Genomic DNA, 18,669 nt, shown 5'->3' with positions numbered 1-18,669 from the left:
CCCAGCAGCAGCTGCTGGTGTCCCCCCCCCAGGCTGGGTCCCCCTCCTGCCTTCTCCATCAGCCTCTGCCGAGACGAAGATGCTCACGTTGCCGTCCCTCCCGCGCACGGGTTGTCAAGGCGCCTGCTCCTGCTTGAAGCGAGAGCCTGTCTCTCTCCATCAGCAGCGAGGCTGCCTTCCGCTGCCTCCTGCCACTTGCCGGGCAGTTGTGAGCAGGAGCAAGGCTCTCAGTAGAAGAGGAGAAAGAGAAAGGATACCCACGGGTCCCAGCCCTTGGGTTTTCACGAGAAGACCCGACGCAGCACGCAGGCGTCCCTCGCAAGCCCTGCTGCAGGGGTCTGTAGCCCTCCATCGCGCAGCGCTCTCCATGAGCCACCGAAGGACGGCACGCTGCGTGGAAGGGAACGTTTCCCCTCGCAGGGTCTGACGGGAGCGTAACCCTGGGGCTACCGTGCAACTCTCGGGCACCCAAACTGTGCCGCTGATCGGCACAAAACTCCTTCACGTCACCCCGGCAGAGGCAGCTGAGACAGTCCCAGGGATTTTGAGTGGTTTTTTACGTAGTTGGTGTGATGTCAGAGGAGCTCGGTCCTTTTAGCGCGGTTTTATTTTGCCTTACTAAACCCAGCTGGTGCCTCGCTCTGTTCTCCAGCCACCCTCAGACCAGCTCACTTGTTTCCCTACGGCATTTTAAAGGGGCTCGAGGCTGTGTCCAGGAGAAAGGACTGCCAGTGGAGAGAAACGAGGACAAGAAAAAACATCTTGGAGGGCTGGGGTGAGGAGCACGGAGAAGGGCTATCAGGAAGAGGCAAACGATGCCACAGGAACGCATCATGCAGAGTGGCGGGCAAGAGGAAATGCAGAGCAAGAGACCGATGGTATTTTGGAGGGAGGCTGGGATAATGTGAGAGACAGCGGCAGGGAAGAGACATGGAAGTCAGCGCAGAGATGGGAAAATCACATGCAGAACCGGGCAAGAAATTAGGAACGGTTACGTGAGGTACTACACGGAGACGCTTCGTCCGTGTTGCAATTCCTCTCAAGACACCCAGAGACAAGGGGTGGGGAAGATCTGCTGTGAGGTTACATTAAGACCATTCACCGTTATTTATACGATCTAGGGGATTTTAAAACTGATCTCATGACTCCAGAACTCACCAAAACTTACCATAAACTTCCTGGCCACCTGCCCGGGCACAGTGGTGGCCAAGGCACCTGGAGGATGGTAAATGTGGCTGTAGAGTACTGTGTAAATTGTTTTTTAGCTGTTTTTAAGCTTTACTGAGAACTTTGAGAAAATAAGCAATGTGTGGAGAAGAGAACTAGTACTTTTAAAATAACAGGTTGTTTCCCAAGTGCCAGGTATGCACTGCTGAAGTCAGCAGAAGTACCAGGTATATCCAGCACGCAGGGTCCAGACTGGCGTGCGAGAGGAGGACTGCGATACAGAAACGAGAGCACAGGAATAGTGGTGGTACAGCCCGTAGAGACATCCGAGGCAAGAAGAATCCAGTGCAGATTTGAGGACAGCTTTCAGAATTTCTTTCTGTTTTCTTTAAGCTTTTGCAAATTCAATTCCCTATTGAAATTATGACTATCCCAATTTTATAGATGTTAAAATACGAAAGTGCAAGCATTTTTAAACATAAATGGCGTTTTTGATTACTAATGCCAGAACTAAAATTCTTCTTTCTGCTCCAGTTATTATCCTTGCATGCTTGAGCCCCTAACATTAATCCGCGTATCTGCAAGCTATTGCTTCAAGTTTTCGGAAATTAGACAAGACCAAATTTACCGTTTCCTTATTGACAACCCTTGAAGTACACTGAACTACCACGTGTTTCCCTGTGGTAATGAACAACGATTGTATGAGCACACAGGAAATAGTTAAAAACAAACGCAATTCCTGGCTAATGTTAATTTTTATTTTTCCGAAAACTAAGTGGGACACTTATAAAATGTATGCAAAAGCTTGCAAAAATTTTAAATGTATTCACACTTTAAATAGCCGTAAAGATACATTACTCATAGGAATACATCATACATAACTTAGCCTGACCTTGGACATATCTTGGCTAATAACAATTGTTTTGAAGTATATATGTTCCACTTATAACAGAAGGCTTAATTTGTCTTTCTCCAGGAACAGAACGGCGAGCTGACACTCTGTAAATCCTGCCTTTCCATTGTTTAACTGAGAAGTCTCAGTGCAGATGTTATGAAAGAAAGCTCGGAGAGAAAATTCACAGGCATTTCCCTGGCCCATGAAAATAAGTTCTTGATTACAAGCAAAATGAGTCCATTAGAAATTGATCTAAACTAATTACAACTGAACATAAAATAATTTATGAATTGCAAATGTTTATCTTTCTTTCAGAAATATTACCATGGTTAAATTACTTTTGAAATTCATACAAAATCCTTTACCTAGGTAGGAAAATATTGTCAACTATTTCTGCAATTAAACTGATTACATATGTAAAACTTTTCATCTGCTTCCTATTATAAAGCTGTTTGTCAGCTCCATGAAACAAGGACAAAAACCACTAAGGGTCAGATCTTTTCCTGATGCAACGAGCATAAGACAGAGCTACTGCTGTTTACACCAGGTAAGGATCTGGCCTTTAAAGCCAACAGATCCTATCAGGGAATCCAGCCTTGCAGTTGCAGCAGTATAAGAATAACCAAAATCCCACCTGCAGGCACTGGACAAGGAGAAAAATTATCTAAAAAATTACCAGAAACCATATGGATCAGTTAGCATCCCTTTCCATAGTGACGAAGAATGTTGTAGCAATGGTATTTCTTTAAATTAATGGCTGTTCAAGTAATCATGATAATCTAAACCAGATATTTAAAAGGTATCAAACCCAGTTAATTCATTAGCCTCTTGTGTTCTTTTTCTTATAGGTTCAGCACTGTGGTCTTCACCCAAGCAGAATTTCTGCTGCAGTCAACAGAGTCAATGGAAATACATATGAATGTTCCTGCACAGGGACAGCAGGGGCATTTACATGTGGTTTCCATTGTCCTCCATTTAACCTCTCAAAGATATTTTGGGGGAATACTTGATTTACATTTTCTTTAAAAAAGGATATGTTTACCTTCTTCCTAAAGATTACCACATGTCAAAACACTTCCAAATCTAAATATTTCATAAAAGAGAATCTGCATAATAAATAATGTATACACATTAAGTAGAGGAATGGCGTAAAAGATGTTCTGAGTATTCACAGCTATTTTGTAACAGGCTACAGGCAGTATCTTATTTTTCAGTAGATTACCAATCTTGGTAAGTGCTAGCCAAGTTTCCACTGCTTAAATATTTACTCAAAGGACAACTAAGAGGTTCGTAGGTGTGTTGTTGTTAATACTAACAGTTTACACACTGCCGTCTTTGGCATGGTATAGTGCACGGTCTAAGGGCTAAAGCACCCTCTGCGATCCTCTGGCACGCTGAGAGGGGCAATCGCTTGGTGCCAGCTCTCACCAGCAGAACTATTTTAGTCACTACACTAAAATGCCCTGCAAGAAAAGTTGTTGTGTCTCTTTCTGGTCGCACCGAAAATTCAGATGCTTTCTAATAACATGGCCAATTCTTATTTTCCAAGCACTCTTTCTAGCGTGAGCTGTTCAAACATGGGTTAACTCTACCATCCTGTATAAGCTGCGTCTGGTGTTCTCTTCAATGGTGACCGGTGGGACACATTCTCCTCCCGTGAGGAAAAGAAAATAGTAGGTCTAAATTGTTCTTAGGGAAATAGGAATGGCGGCAGTGGCCACCTAACACTGGAGTGACGAAATTTTTCCCCCGTTACAGAGTGTGCAGAGTATGTTAACATCTTGCTGGAGCGTGTGACCACAGCAGTGAAGGTGCTAGTCAAAGGCAGATGACTGGAGAATTAAAATAGCTGGGTTTCACAGAGTGCGGGAACTGTGAAGCCAGTATGACCTCAGAGCCATTAAGTTCTGAGCAAAATTGCCAGCATTTACCATTTCACAGTGATATGAGACCACTTTATGCAAACCCAGGAAGCCAAAAAAGCTTGAGTGAGTGCAGGGGAGGCAGTCGAAGCGTGCATTCGAAACACTGAAGGTTGGATGTAAACGACTGCTGACCAGCTTGTCAACCGGACAGAAGCGACTGCTGACCAGCTTGTATCTGCTTGCTGCCTTTTCCAGAAGATGCAGAACCCAGGGTGACATTTTCAAAGAGCAAAACACCAGGGCACCAGCGCCGGCAGAGAGGGGAGGAAGCGCAGGCACCCGCTGATGGAGCCTACAGTCCCCCGGCTGCACAGACTGTTGAGGACCTGTAGATGCGCTTCCAGGACCGCGGTGGGAAACCCAAGAGCGGAGCACCGACGTGGATATTATACGTGGAATGTCAGCCCGAACGGTGATGCAGCTGCATTTTCTTAATGCATTATTAAAACTGTTATCTTTCTTCTCTAAATTAACTTGAGGAAGATGTTCATGAGAGATCACACTACTCTGGTACTGTGTTTTATTAACCATGGGTTTATATCCTCGGTGGCTTCAGGATGGCTGTGGCTGCTGATAAGGTCAAAGTGCCCCTTGTTCGGAGCATTGGCCCACGACGAGTGCATTTTGTACCTCCCCATTTCAGAATTCTCTCTCAGAATTTTCCCCTGGGTGATTTTTACCAGTGTAAAAGGAGACTGTTGATATCACATCAGCATTTAATGAACAGCATGTCTGATGTGCAAAGGCCATAAAACCTTTGTTATGAAGGAAAACGTTCTCAAACATCTTTCATAGCTGCAGCATTAAGAAGTTGAACACAGAGAAAAGCAGGGGCAGGTAGCGAGGTAGGTTTGCAAAACATGACGCAAATCTCCTCTGCATACCTTTTTTTTTCCATTATCTTACAGAAAGAGCTCACAAGTTGGGGCCAGAGTGACAGAAAAAGGGACAGCAAAGTCCAAGCTACTTACTTTCTGAGACCGCAGAAGTAGGCTGGTTATGCAGCATTAGCCACTGGAGCAAAGCAGCAATTTTTCCTGTTTTATTCCTTTAGCTTACCTTCCCTCTCTAGGAAAAGTTAAGGTTCTCATATGAGTGCAAAACATGACTGCTGAGAAAGAGGCTGCCTTCCGCAGCACAAAACGAGAGCCGTATGTCGGCACAGCATCGGTACGTGCAAAGCATGGGTGACATTACACACAAACGATACAGCAGATCCCTTACAAACCCTGCAGGCAGGAGCGCCCGGCACTCGCAGCCGTTGCCTCCTAGCAGGCAGGCTGCCGGCAGACGGGTGAAACCGCCGTTGGGAGGCCTTTGCAGGCACCTGCCAACTGAAAACAAAAATCAACCTCAGACTGGGGAGGGGTTGGGTTTGTGTTGCTTGTTACTTTTCTTTGTCAACAGAAGGCACGCTGTGACCACGCCGCCAAGAAAGATGATGGGCATTGAGGGCTCTGCCGGCTCTTCTGTTAGAAATCTAGCTTTTGCCCAGTCAGTGAAATGCGTAACGACTGGCAAAACAGCGTAAATGCATCCTAAAAGCCATACTCTGCAACCGGACTAGCAAGATTCATGGCGTAGAAAATTCTGAGAATTTTCTTCATTCACAGTAACTTAATTGCCTAAAGAACACCTGGAGAGAAGACTGGCCGCTCATGTAAAGTGTGACAATTCACATTTCTGAGAACACTTATTAGATCCTCCATCAAAACCAGGGGCATTTGCAGCTTAAATAAAGGTTAAAAATGAGCACAATTTTTCCAGTTCCTTTCAGAAGTTTGTTGCCCACCTCAAAAACGCGAAAGTGATGCAGATCTGATTCTTCTATTTTTCAAATATACGTGGTAGATGACCTCTAAGGTGCACTTTCACCTGCTGGTGCTTCACAGTAACGGTGAACAGGCTCAGAAATCGTGAGAAACTGAAAATTCAAGGTCAAATGAGATGGGAACAGCCACAAAATTGGACAAGTATCAATATTTACTGGGCAGGAGTTAGTACAGTGTGTACTGTTACACAAACCACATTATTTATTCCTTGAGTATTCGGCCGCAGTTCACTCGAAGGACTGCTGTACTGCTAAGGGCAAACTGCTGTTGCACAGAACCATCAGCTGGATACCACAGGGGCTCAAGTGCTCTTCTGATGGTGCTTTTCTGAAAGGCAAGTTTAAGTGCGCTGGTTAAAAGCTTTGCCTGGCATAAAGCTGAGCTGCTAATGAACACTATGAGACTTATCAGTTTTATATACAGTATTTAGCACATTTTCATCCACTTTTATGCAGTGGGCAAACCCAGTGTTTTCTTTCTTTCTCCTTTTAAGTGTTCTTGTACAGAGGACTGAAATCTATGGTAGGAGTTAGCGCGGCGGTGTTTGGAGTTTTCTGTAAGACATCTGGCTGCCATCGCACTTTGCTGCTCACCTAAAATCGTGTTGCTGTAGGGAGCGAACAAAATGTGGAAACTGCTACTTCACCAAGTAAGAATCTGCGTAAGTTCCTACTGCGAACATGCGATCGGCACTACGAGGACAGAAACAGGTGTTTACTCCTTCCTATATGATGTATGTGATCTCTTCTCTGAATCCCCTTCTCAGGCCAGTACATCTCCATGTAAACCCCATGCTAAAATTTTATCTACAGAAAGCATATATGGCATGTGCACTGGCTGGCTCGTGAAATATCCATAATTAAATTTCATGAAACCTACGGGTTTTTATACAGGTTCAGACACTCTAAGAAATAAAATAGAAGCAGAAGAGTTCTGGCCAACTTCTGTCGGCCTATAGACTTATTAGGTATTCCAGTCCAAGGAAACCAGGAATGTTAGTATTCCTGTCCAAAAATATCCCGTTAAGACTATTTTATTTTAATCACAGCTGCGCTAAAAAATACACAGTTGTCTTACACCATCCAATCATCTCTCCCTGTTACGATGAAAGTACATTTTTCATGTTTTTTTATTACAATCATCTTGAAGACAGACATGCCAATATCTGAGCATATTGTAAAGATTTTAAATTCACATTGTATGTATCCATCACAGTTTACGTTACATACATCAATAACCTGCACAAGACTGTTAGGCAACTATATTTAAACTAGTTGTATTTTAAACAGAGCAGGTAAGACGTGACAAGTTTTACGCGGAGCAGACTGAGAATATTCGAGGCTGCGCTTGGGATGTGAGCTGCGGGGCCACAATGACCGGGCTGCGATATCAGCTGCTTGTGCACATATTAATTAACTCCTTTATTCGGGGATCAATCGACACCACCGTTAGTTTTATTGACTTTATAATTAGCAGTATCTTACTTTTGCTTGAATAGAGCTGTTCTACCGAACGTAAAATCTATCCTTTTCCGCCCGTTATCAGCCGATTTTGCTGTTGCTCCTTGCAGCCCTCTCCGGCAGGGCTCCCCGCCTGGGCAGGGGGGGGACACGCTGCGGGGGACAGCCGGGGCTCCCTCCCGCCAGCCGACAGCCGCCCCCGACCGCCCGCGGCCGCTCGGCCTGCGCCGGACCCAGCGGCGCCGCCGGCTCTTCCCCGCTGCGCGTAGCCTGGCGGCCGCCGGGCCGCGGAGGAGCCCTTGGCCGCGGAGAGCGGGCACGGCGCGCCGGAGGCCGCCGCTTCCCCGGCGAGGGGCCCGGGGGAGGCGACGGGGCTCCGGGAGCTGCGCCTCGCCCGCCTCCGCCAGCGGGTCCGCCCGCGCTCCCCGCAGCCCCCCGGGCAGCGCCTGCCTTCCTCCCTCGCTGCACCGAGGCGGGCCCCTTCCCGCAAGCGCTGCCCGGCCTCCGGGGCTGGGCGCGGGGGGCACCGTGGCGGGAGCCTTCCCCTCAGGGGCACCACCATGGCGGGCGCCATCCCCTCACAGGGACCCTCCGTGGCGGGCGCCTTCTCCTCACAGGGACCCCCACGGCGGGTGTCCTCCCCTCACAAGAACCCCTGTGGTGGGCGCCATCCCCTCACAGGGACCGCCGTGGCGGGCGCCTTCCCCTCACAGGGACGGCCGTGGCGGGCGCCTTCTCCTCACAAGAACCCCCATGGCGGGCGCCTTCCCCTCACAGGGGCCGCCGTGGCGGGCGCCTTCTCCTCACAGGACCCCCAAGGCGGGTGTCCTCCCCTCACAGGGACCCCCATGGCGGGCGCCTTCCCCTCACAGGGACTCCCATGGCGGGCGCCTTCTCCTCACAGGGACCGCCACGGCGGGTGTCCTCCCCTCACAAGAACCCCTGTGGCGGGCGCCATCCCCTCACAGGGACGGCCGTGGCGGGCGCCTTCTCCTCACAAGAACCCCCAAGGCGGGTGTCCTCCCCTCACAGGGACCCCCATGGCGGGCGCCTTCCCCTCACAGGGACTCCCATGGCGGGCGCCTTCCCCTCACAGGGACCGCCGTGGCGGGCGCCCTTTCCTCACGGAACCCTCGGCAGGACCGAGGCGTCCCGCCGGGCACGGCGTGGAGGAATTGGCGCCAAGCGGAGCCCTGCGCGGGCGGCCATGGCGGGGAGGGACGGGGCCGGCGGCTGGCTTTCCCGGTGGGGAGCGGGACGCTGCGGCCGCTCCGCCGCGGCACGGCGGGTCCGGGCGGCCCCGGGAGCGGGGTGCGGGCTCTGCCCCGGGTCCCGGAGCGAGGAGAGAGGCGGGCGGCGGCGGGAGTTGCGGATTTTGCGCAGTGCAAATTCCCCCTGTTCCTTCCCTGGAAAATATTTTGAGCCGTTAAGACTTTCCTCGATTTTATTACCTGAGGGAACTTGACAGAACTTGTAAAGACACAATTGCTATATAACTTCCACCGGTCTATTTTTCTTCAAAAGAAAGCCAAACCAAAACGCCGCGTTAAGTTTTGTGAAGCCGAAACTCAGGAAAACTCATATAAAGTGGTAACAAAAGATGCGCAGAGGTGAGCGGTGCTTCCTCGTCGTGCTATCGGTTTGTCGCGATTTCTACGGAGCAGAAAGAAACGTGCGAGCTCTACAGAAGGTGTAAACACAGAAAAGAAACAATATCACCGACGATTTAATATTAACAGTACCAGAAGTGACGTGAAGCCGTCCACTAAAACGTTACCCTTGTCAGTCAATAGGTCGCAAAGTGTCTTAAATTCATTACTTGGCACTTATTGAAATTCGTGACGTCGAAAATGGACTAAAAAAGGTGAAGCAAACCTGAGTGAAACAAAATATATTGTACTGACAACAAATGTAATGAAATAACAGCATCTTTTTTCTTTTTTTCCCCCTTTTTTAAATAACTTAAAATACACTAGAAAAAATATGGTCAATATAAATAATTTTGTTTTCATGGAGAACAAATAGATACAAAGCCCATCCATACCAAAGTTCGCGTAGAAGAGCTTTCCCTCTGTCTTGGCAATAAGCATGAGGGTCTGATGGCAAACTGGGATAACAATCACCGACTGCAAGGTACCCCAGGTTAAATAGCTATACGTCTTTCAAATAATAATAATAATAATAAAAAAAATCACAAGATTACGTGAATAGATACACCTTTATGAGATAAAATGTAAATGTTTGACAGTCAACTATCAATTCACAAGTTATAGCCAAAATAAACTTTGTTCGTGTGTATCAACATATTTTACATGTACCCAGTACCTCTTATTGGAATTTGCCGTTGTGTAAAGTGGTGGTTGGGAATTAAATACTCTTTTTTTTTCTTTTTCTTTTTTTTTTTCTTTTGTTTTTGCCCTCAGGACAAGAGACACCCGGCAAAGGGAGGCACACTCCGCTCTCCTGATGCTTTCCACTCCCTTTTATTTCAGAGGTGGGACAGCAAACGACCAACAAAGATTTAAGAGTGGAAAAGGTAGTGCTTGATCTCCCTCTCTCTTTCTGCTTCCCTCCAAGATTAAAAGAGAAAGAACCCAGCCACGTTTGTTTGTTTTGTTTTGTTTTGTTTTCTACTAAAGATGAGGGTGAAGTGCAAGTGAATCAAAGGACTCCATCAATGAAATACAAATACATGCAAGCCGGAATGCTGCTGGAGGAAGTATCCCGGACAGTTTCCCATTAGAAATTCGCAGAGAAATCATTGTCTCTTTTTTTTTTTTTCCCTTTTTTTTTTTTTTTTTCCCCTCTTCGTTGTCGTCTTTCTCTCTTCTTTTTGTCGCTATTCCAGACGTGGTTGTTAAACTCAAGTATCTGATGCAACGTGAAAGGAGGCCCGCCTCTCTTATCAAATTTCTCGTATTAAAGTGAACTTCGCAGAAAAAGGTCAGTTTCAAAACCTGTGAACTTCCCAGCTGCGCGTCTAGTTCCTCTAATTCTTTAAATAAGTATATATCTCCCGTCAGTTTCTCCTCTCCCTCGTCTTTTTTTTTTTTTTTCCTTTTTTCCCCTTTTTTTTTATTTAAAAACAAAAAAAAAAAAAGAAAAGCGAGCGAGCCCGGTCACAGCCCCAGGGCGGCGGCGTGTTTCTTGGCCTTCAGGCGGAGGTCGGCGATGCTGGAGTTCTTGCTGGTGGTCTTGGCGGCGGCGGCGGCGGCCACCACGGAGGCGGCGGAGGCGGACTCGGCCAGGGTGGCCAGCGGTAGCCCGAAGGGGGGTGCGGGGAACATCATGTAGGGTGCGTGGGCCAGGTGCGGGTGGAGGTGGTGATGTGCGTGGGCCACGGCGCTGTCCAGCTGCAGCTGCGCCTGAACCTGCCGGGAAGAAGGGCGGCGGCGTGGCAGCGACCCACCCGCCCGCCGCGGTCCCGCGTGTCCCTCCGTCTAGTCCGTGCGTCCGTCTCTCTGTCCCGTTCCCCCCCCCCCCCCCCACTCCACCCGCGACCCCACCGCCGCCCACTTGCCTGCTGGAAGGGCATCCGCAGCGCGCCCACGTTCACGTACGGGGCCACCCGGCAAGCTTCGAACTGGCTGGCGGCGCCGATCAGCACCCCTGCGGGAGGGAGGCAGCGGCAGGCGGTCAGGGAGGGACAGACAACCCCCCCCCAACCCCCGCATCACCCCCTCCCCAAGTACCTTTGTGGAGTTGGTTTTCTTGCTTTCGGCATTTGGCTCTTCGGTTCTGGAACCAGACCTGCGGGGAGAGGGCGGGGGGGGGGACACGGGACACGGGGGGGGGGGGGGGGGACACACAGGGGTGTCACGGCCGCGTTGGCACCGCCGTGGGGAGGACGCGAAGCGCCAAGAAAAAAAAAATAATTAAACCCACCGAGAACTAAAAAAAAACCCCAAAACAACAAAACAATCCCCAAACCGGCAGACAAAGAAACCCGGCTGGGCTCCTTCCTCCCGGGCAGCCCCCGCTCATCAGCTCCGAAACGCGAAAGGCAAGGGAAAAAGAGTCAAAACATACAGAAAATCGACCTTCGCAGAGTGCTCGTTGCAGAGAAATTACTTTCCGAGCCCCGGTTTCGTCTTTCCACCTCAGGGTCCCAACAGACCTAAATCACCCCCTGATATCTAATACTAACTGGCGATAATGGGTTTGGACGTTTGCACTGCCAGGCCTGAGAAGATCGTGCTCATTAATAAATAAATTAATTAGCTTTATCTTCAAGAAAAACTAAACACCAAAGAGTTTAATGACTCACTTTTTTTTTTTCTTTGGCGGGGTGTGTGTGTGTGTAATTACTGTCACAAAAGCTTCGCTACAAAGAAGTTTAGAATTTCTCTGTTCCTCTGTGCGGTGGAGTGTAGCACGGAAGCGGAATAATTGTCTCATTATCATGATAATCTAATTTGCTTCCACAGAAAAGGCTGCGCATTAGACAAGAACATACTTTTAATATTGGAATTGTTGAAATGAATTTCCAGAACAAAGTTCTGCTTGCTTAGAGAAGAGAGGGGAGGGGAGGGAGGGAAGGAGGGAGAGCTCGCCTTAAAACATTCCTGTTTAAAGACAGACCTCTGCACCGCATCTCAGAAGCCACATCCACCAAGCCATCCTTTCCCCACGGCCAAAAAAAAAAAAAAAATTTCTTTTTTGAGGTCTTACTTGAAGAGACAAATATAAATGTGAATTTCCCCCGCCCTGTCATTTACTTCAGCCAAGGAAAATCTGCCCAACAGCCATGTTCGCCCTCAGCCTCCCGTGGAAACGCACATTCCATAATTTACAAATTAGTGCAGATGCGAGGCAAAATATTATTGCAAAGCGTTTTCCGGAACGATTTAAAGGGAATGGGTTTAATCTATGTAAATCTCCAAAAGTTATTATGCACCCTGCGATTTGGCATAATGGGAGCGCGGATTATGCCCCGCCGCCACCGCGTTCTTTGTCGAGCAAACAGCCAGCAGAAGGAAGCACCTCCCTTTTACATTTTTCATAGCCAAGTTGAAGCCCTGCAACTTTGTTCGGTTTGGTTTTGTTAAGATTTGCTGGGTGTAAAGAGGCGGCCGCCTCGGCGGAAAAACGGGGGAGCGGGAAAATGAAGGCGCTTTTTTTTTTTTTTTTTTTTTTCGGTGGGTCAGGCTGTGATGACAAAAGCTGCCTATTATTACTTTTTCGGTTCAACGTGACCGCTCTGTTTCTGTCCTTACCCTATTACGAGATGCAGGGAAACCCCACAAGGATTGTGCGCATAGTTCGGTGCAGATGGTGGCCTACGAGCACAAAGATTGAGGGGGAGTATCTGTTACAGCGATACTTTCTGCCAGCTGCAGATGTTAGGGGCCTAAAACTACTCCATGTGTTCAAACAAATAATGACCATCATTTTCTCTTCTTTTATTATTAGAACGGAAATACACCGGAGCAGCTACATTTGTTCTCATTTGAGGAGCTGCCTTCCTCCCCAGCCGGGCAAAGCCCGGACCCTTCCTCACTCTTCATCTCATCCCGACAAAACTCGCAGAAACCAGCCCAGGAACCGATTCGGGAAAACTTCGGGAGGGCAGCCCGAGGTTAAAGGCGCAGGTTAAATCAAAGGAAGCCGTGGCTTCTCGGTACGGGAGAACGCTTAAAATAGCCTGGTTTTATCCCAGACTTTTGTATTTCATAAATCCGAACAAAGCCGGTCTGTGCACTTCGCTCAGTTTTCGTGCCGCTTCCCTCAAGATTTAAGAACTATGACGAGAAACGGGCTGTAAATTTTTTTGCACTTAGCAGTTCCTAATTTAGTTTATGGTCACTACATCTATAAAGTTAATTGGTACGTCCGCCCGGTAAGCCCTGCGCCAGGAGCAGCCCGGAGAGGGACCGCAGCCCACGCCAACAAAATAGCCATTGTAGCTCTCGCCGAGGCAGAGATGAAATAAACGCAGAGATTAAATAAAAGGCGACAGAGCGAGGGGCAGGGGGGGACGACTTGCAAGGAGTCAAGCCACAAGAAAGCTCGGGGGGGGGGGGAGGCAGTTTTACGGGTTTGCCGGGCGCAATTCTGCGCGGGGACCCCCCCATCCTCGCTCTGACAGCCTGTGTCAGGAGCGGCGGGGACGGGGCACGACCGGCTTCTTTACCGAGCTGGCCCCTTCCACCGTGCGCGCACACCCACGCCCACGGGCACCCACGCATCCCCGCAGCCTGGCACGGCTCGGCTACCTGCACCCTGGCCTCGGAGAGCCCCAGCCTCTGGCTCAGCTCCTCCCGCATGAAGGCGTCCGGGTAGTGGGTCTCGTCGAAAAGCCTTTCCAGCTCGTTCAGCTGCTCCAGGGTGAAATTCGTCCGGCTCCTCCTCTGCTTGATTTTCGTCTGCCCTTCGTCTTCCATTGCTTTCGCATCCTCCTTGCGGTCCTTCAGCTCTGGGGAGACTGGGCACGACACAGGCAGTCAGACAGGCGGGGCGGCCGGCACGGGGGACCGGGGAGGCGGGGGGCTGCCCAGGGTGCCAGCACCGGGGCCGGGGGGGGGGCAGCGGGGACGCCGGAGCTCATCCACCCCCCCCCCCCCACCCCAGCCCGCCGCTCCCCTCCGCGACGCGGGCACCCGGGGGGAACCGGGAGGGAACCGGGGAGGAAGGGGGGGGGGGAACCGGGGGGGAGCCCCCCCAACCCCTCAACCCCCCCCTCCGCGGCTGGGGCACCCGGGAGCGGGGGCCTAAACGCCCGGGCCGCGCTAGGCCCGCCCGCCTCGGCCGCTGCCTTTCCGGGCCCCGCCGCCGCTCGGCTCCGGTAACCGCTGGCGGCGGGGAACGGGGGGGGGGGGGCCCGGCCGGCCGCCTCCCGCACCCCGGCCGCAGCCCGGAGGATCCGCACCGAACCCGGCCCCCGGCCAGCGGGAGGGCTGCAGCCCCCTTGCCCGCCCGGGGGGAAGCGCAGCAACAGGTCGCCGGTGGCTCTCCGCCGGTCACCGCGGTCCCTCCGCGCCCCGCGCCCGCTCTCTCTCCCGGCTTTTTGATTTTCGTTGTTTTAATTTTTTTTTTTTTTTTTTTCTACCGGAGACGCGTCCCAGGCCGGATGGCGGGGGGGTGGGGGTGGGGGGGTGTCCCCTTGCGCGGACCCCCGCGGGACCTGCGCGTCGCGGGGGCTGCCCGCCCGGCCCTGCTCCGGCTGCCCCCCCCCCCCCCCCCGCGCCCCGCTCGTTAACGCAAATTTGTTTATTAGCCCTTTCCCGGGGATGCTCCCGGCCGAGCTCCGCTCCGCTCCGCCGGCAACCGCTTGTCCGAACAAAAGAGCGGCAGCGAACCGCGGGTCCCCGCGCAGCCACGGGGGAACCGCGCCGCCGCTCCGCCGGCGCGGCCCCGGTTGCCTTCCCGCTGCTACCGACAGCGGCGGGCGGCCCCGGTACCGGCACCGCCATACCATGGCCCCGGCGCGGAAAAAAAAAAAAAAAAAAAAAAAAAAAGCGCGGAAAAACCACGGGGCGTTTGGGAAGAAATCCGCCCGGCAGCGGAGACGGGGCTGAGCGGCGGCGGCGGGGCGGCCCGGCCCCACGCGTGTCCGCGCCGCCGAGACCCGCGCGGGAACGAAGCGGGCCCGCGTGGCCGGGCTTTCGTTTGGCAGCGCGGCTTCCCGTGGGATGCTAAACAGGAACAGATCGTGTTATGAGCAAGTTAAACGCTTCTTTAGATATTTTAATATAAACTTCGAGGCTGGCCGCCTGTTTCCCGGAACTGGGAAAAGGTGGCGAGCCGCCCGTTAACGCCGATCGCAGCCTCCCCACGGGCGCTGCCGCTGCCGAGCCCCTTCCACCCGCGACCGCCGGCCGTCTCGCCCGCTCCCGCCTCCGTTCCGCGCGTTACCGACCCCGACGGGGGAGGGAGGGAGCGGGGAGCGGGGGGGGGGGGGGTATGCGTGTGGGAAGGAGGGGAAGGAAAGACGGGGGAGCCCCCGGTGCCGCCGTTACCGTCGCTGAGCTTGGGGGTGGCCGCCTCGGCGGCTCTCTCGGCGGCGGCGGCGGCGTCGGGCTCCCGCGGCGGGGACCGCCCGCCGCCCACCCGCGCCGCGGGGCTGCCCGCTTCGTCGCGGCCCGGTTCCGCCGCGGTTCCGCCGGTGTCCCGCGTTCCTCCTCCTCCGCCGCCGCCTCGGAGGGGCCCGCTCTCCAGCACCTCCCGGTAGGTGATGAGTTCCTTCTTCTCCTTCGCTTTGGGATCAAACGACTTGGAGACAAACGCCGTCAGCTCCTCCATGGCCGCGGCTCAGGGGCGCGCTGCCCCGGTTCCCCGGGTGGGCATCCACGGGGCGGGCGGCGGCTGCGCCCCGGGCCGTACCGAGCCGTACCGTTACCGTTACCGTTACCGTACCGTGCCGCCCGACGTGCAGGGCTCTCGGGGTCTGATAGAGCCGCCGCGATTGAAGTGGCACTATTTATACTTTGCAAAGCCTGCCCCTTGTTCCCGGCGAATTACCTCCCCTCGGAGCTCTCTGAATGAAACCCCCTTCTCCACCGCCCGCTTTACGCCGCCCTGCCGCGGGGCACTGCGGCCAGGGCACCGCTCGATCCGCCCTATACCGCGCTCCGCGCCCTAATTAATTTAATTAGGCGACGGCCCGTACGCCAGGTCCCGCGGGCGAACGCGGCGCGGGAGAGGGGGCCGGAGCTGCGGGGGAGTGGCCAAGGGCGGGAGGAGAAGGGGGGGGGAGATGGGGGGGTGCGCAGGATCCGCGCCCGCGCAGCGCCCGGCGGGGTGCGGGGAGTGCGGGGCCGCCCCCCCCCCCCTCCGCGTCCGCGGAGGGGGGGGGGGGCGGCCCCGCACTCCCCGCACCCCGCCGGGCGCTGCGCGGGGGAGCCGGGAAAAGTTCCTCCGTGGACGGGCAAATCCAGCAAATAAATTCCCGGTTAATTGACAGTGACAAATACCGCCGTTATCGTTAAGGTTTTCTCACAGGGCGAATCGAGGCATCAGATTAGAGCGAATTACGGTATTTATTGCTAATATTGTTTCTCCTTTGTCGTTGAAATCCCATTAAGAGAGCGGTTTTGTTGACAGAAGTCGCCTCCCGCACACCTTTGCTAGGGCTCTAATAAATTATTCAAAATTGTTTAACTCTTGCTTATTTATTGATTTTTCATTTGACCTTCGGAAAGGCGACTTTACGTAAAAGAGCGTTTATTTACTCGAGCGGGTACGGTATCGAGGATGGAATTAGCATTTCTTCAGCTCCAATTACCCACGCCTCAGCCGCGGTAGGCAACGATTTTTTTTACCGTTGCTCCGTCGCAGGCGGCAGAGCGGGTCCCGCCGCCCGTGAACCGGTCCCGCTCCGCCGCGGGTGGACCGGGATCCCGACGGGAGAGAGACCGGCCCCGTGCTGGCGGCAGGGAAAGATGCCCGCCAGCGGCTCTTCCATCCCGGTGTTTTCCTTTTTCTCCCCACGCAACGTTTCGCGATTCCCGTGGTGGGGAGCGCGTGCTCGGAAACTCGCGTTAAACTAACCGAATTCGTCCAAAGACAAGAATTAAGCGCAGGGGGTTCGATCGTTTCGTTGCGTTTCTCGCCCGTCGCTCGGCGGAGGCTGACCTCGGCCCGCCTCGGCGGGAGGCGGACCGGGACGCGCTCCCCCCCGCGGCTGGGGCCATCCCTTCCCCGGGGTCACAGCCCGGCCCCTCCGCGGTGCCCACGCCGCGGGGGGAACGCTGCCCCCTTCGGCCGCGGGGGCGGTTGTCAGTGCCGGGCAACACCGACCCCCCCCCCCCCCCTTAATCACTCCGAGCTCAAAACGACAAACGCTCCGCGCCGCTCTCCCCGCGCCGCCGCGGAGCCCCGTCACCCGTGGGGGGGGGGGGGGGGCGGACCGCAGCGGCAAGGTGCCGGTAAGTCGTTGCGGTGGTCACCACGCTGCGCCCGGACAACGCGCCGTGGAACACGCTGCAGCCGCCGGTGGGTAGCGGGGACCCCGGCACCGGCCGCGCGCCCCTCGCCGCCCGTCACGCGTGGGGAGGGCTCGCCCCGCCGGGGGAAGGCGAGAGCGCCGCATCGATTCTTCGGCGCTCGGCGGCGCTGCCTGGCCGCCTGGATGAACTCGGCGCTCGTTTGCTGATGCCTGCCCGCCGCCCAGGAAGGCGCTGAGCTCAAACCGGCAGCCGCGGCCCGGTGCCGCCTTCGCTCCCGCGGCCCGGCCCGGCCCGTCTCGGCCCGGCCCGGCCCGTCTCGGCTGCTCCGGCCGCTCAGGTAACGTGGTGGGGCCCGGCGGCGAGCCCAGCCCCAGCAGGGACAGGGCAGGCCGTCTGCGGGACGCCGGGTGCGCCCTGCGGCCTGCTGCTCATCCTCCCCCGGGCCGGGCCTGCCCGGTGTTGCCATGACAACGCCGGGAACCCGCCGCGGCCTGGCCGCCGCCGGGTTGCGGGGCCCGGCCGCCGGGTCCTGCGGCTCCAGGTGTGGAAACGCTGCGGTTCGTTTCCTCTCCCGGGCCTCCCGCCCCGGCCGCCGGGTCTCCGCCGGGGCCCGGTCTGTCGTAGGAGTAGTCGGGGTGTGGGTGAGCGGGGAGCACGTAGTTGCCTGCGGTGGGTGTTGCTGTCCCTGGCAGCCGCCCTTACCTTTTGGTTCTTGGGGTGGTGAGAGGAAATGATTTGTGTAGAAGCTTACTTTCCCAGCTCTCGGTCTGTGGAAGCGTGGGCAAAGAAGGTACGCAGTGGTTCTTTTTTCCGCGTCTGATGCGCCGTTTCTGGCAGCAGTCGTTTTAGGTATTTTCATTTTACGTTTCAGCTAAGGACAATTCTGGGTGCTACTTTTTTTCCCCGACATGAATGAAACTCGTTTTGAGCAGTTTAGCTGTTCTAATGATCTGGGACAAATCTTAAACATGTTATTTTTAGCAGTTTAGCATGATCCTGTACCCCATGAGTGAGGAAGGTAGGTAGAACTTGAGATCAAGAAATACCAAAAGTTGCATCACCAAGTTCAGACAGACTTTGTTAATCGGTAAGCTTGTTCTGAGAGTTGGTTACTTGGAAGAAACGCTGATCAACTAATGCACTTAGTGAACTTACTTGCGTTGACCTAAAATAGGAACGTTTGTAGTTCTTGCTGCCTTCATGTGGTGGAAGGCCAGTTTGTAGAATTAAGACTTACTGAGCAAAAGATGGCTTCTGGAGCTGGTCTCTTAGTAGATGAGCATCATACTAGGGTTTGAGATCTTGGTTCGATTCTCCACTTTGCTGTTGGTCTCCTGGATGGCCACGGGCATGTGGTGTCTCCCTGAGGCTGGTTTTTCCCGCACTTTGGAATCTAAAGATTTGAAGCTGAATTAAGGAATACTGTTATTATACGTAAATGGTTCATTCATGATTTTGAATTGAGGCAAACTTCCTTCAAGTTCAAAATTAATGATTTTGAAA

General features: G+C 53.5%; 2 protein-coding genes across 5 annotated transcripts in view; one reads left to right on the top strand and one right to left on the bottom strand.

The window, feature by feature from the left end:
- Nucleotides 1–8,772: 8,772 nt before the first annotated feature.
- SHOX2 (short stature homeobox 2) lies at nucleotides 8,773–15,831 on the bottom strand. The gene is made up of 5 exons (XM_052804927.1): nucleotides 15,238–15,831; nucleotides 13,495–13,703; nucleotides 10,972–11,029; nucleotides 10,800–10,888; nucleotides 8,773–10,650 (listed from the first exon to the last, which is right to left on the bottom strand). Exons 1-5 carry the CDS (start codon nucleotides 15,518–15,520, stop codon nucleotides 10,399–10,401), a joined length of 891 nt encoding a protein of 296 aa, XP_052660887.1. The 5' UTR covers nucleotides 15,521–15,831; the 3' UTR covers nucleotides 8,773–10,398.
- A 1,533-nt stretch (nucleotides 15,832–17,364) lies between these two features.
- RSRC1 (arginine and serine rich coiled-coil 1) overlaps nucleotides 17,365–18,669 on the top strand; it is a 176,537-nt gene continuing 175,232 nt past the window's right edge. The window contains exon 1 of one of the 4 annotated variants that reach the window (XM_052804052.1): nucleotides 17,365–17,503. The gene's annotated coding sequence lies outside the window, so the exon portion shown is untranslated. Of the gene's footprint in view, nucleotides 17,504–17,938; nucleotides 17,957–18,669 lie in introns of those variants that run through there. The other 3 variants (XM_052804054.1, XM_052804051.1, XM_052804053.1) reach the window with 3 other exon arrangements.

This window comes from Harpia harpyja, chromosome 12, assembly GCF_026419915.1.
Source record: "Harpia harpyja isolate bHarHar1 chromosome 12, bHarHar1 primary haplotype, whole genome shotgun sequence".
NCBI classification, from domain to species: domain Eukaryota; kingdom Metazoa; phylum Chordata; class Aves; order Accipitriformes; family Accipitridae; genus Harpia; species Harpia harpyja.
This window is presented reverse-complemented; position numbering and strand designations above follow the sequence as displayed.

Excerpts from the sequence above, each read along its gene's own strand:
- SHOX2 (XM_052804927.1), bottom strand. The coding sequence starts at position 15,520 with ATGGAGGAGCTGACGGCGTTTGTCTCCAAGTCGTTTGATCCCAAAGCG. Across the intron at positions 11,030-13,494 it reads TCTCCGAGGCCAGGGTGCAG|GTCTGGTTCCAGAACCGAAG; the intron begins GTAGCCGAGCCG and ends CTCTCCCCGCAG. Across the intron at positions 10,651-10,799 it reads TGCGGATGCCCTTCCAGCAG|GTTCAGGCGCAGCTGCAGCT; the intron begins GCAAGTGGGCGG and ends TCTTCCCGGCAG.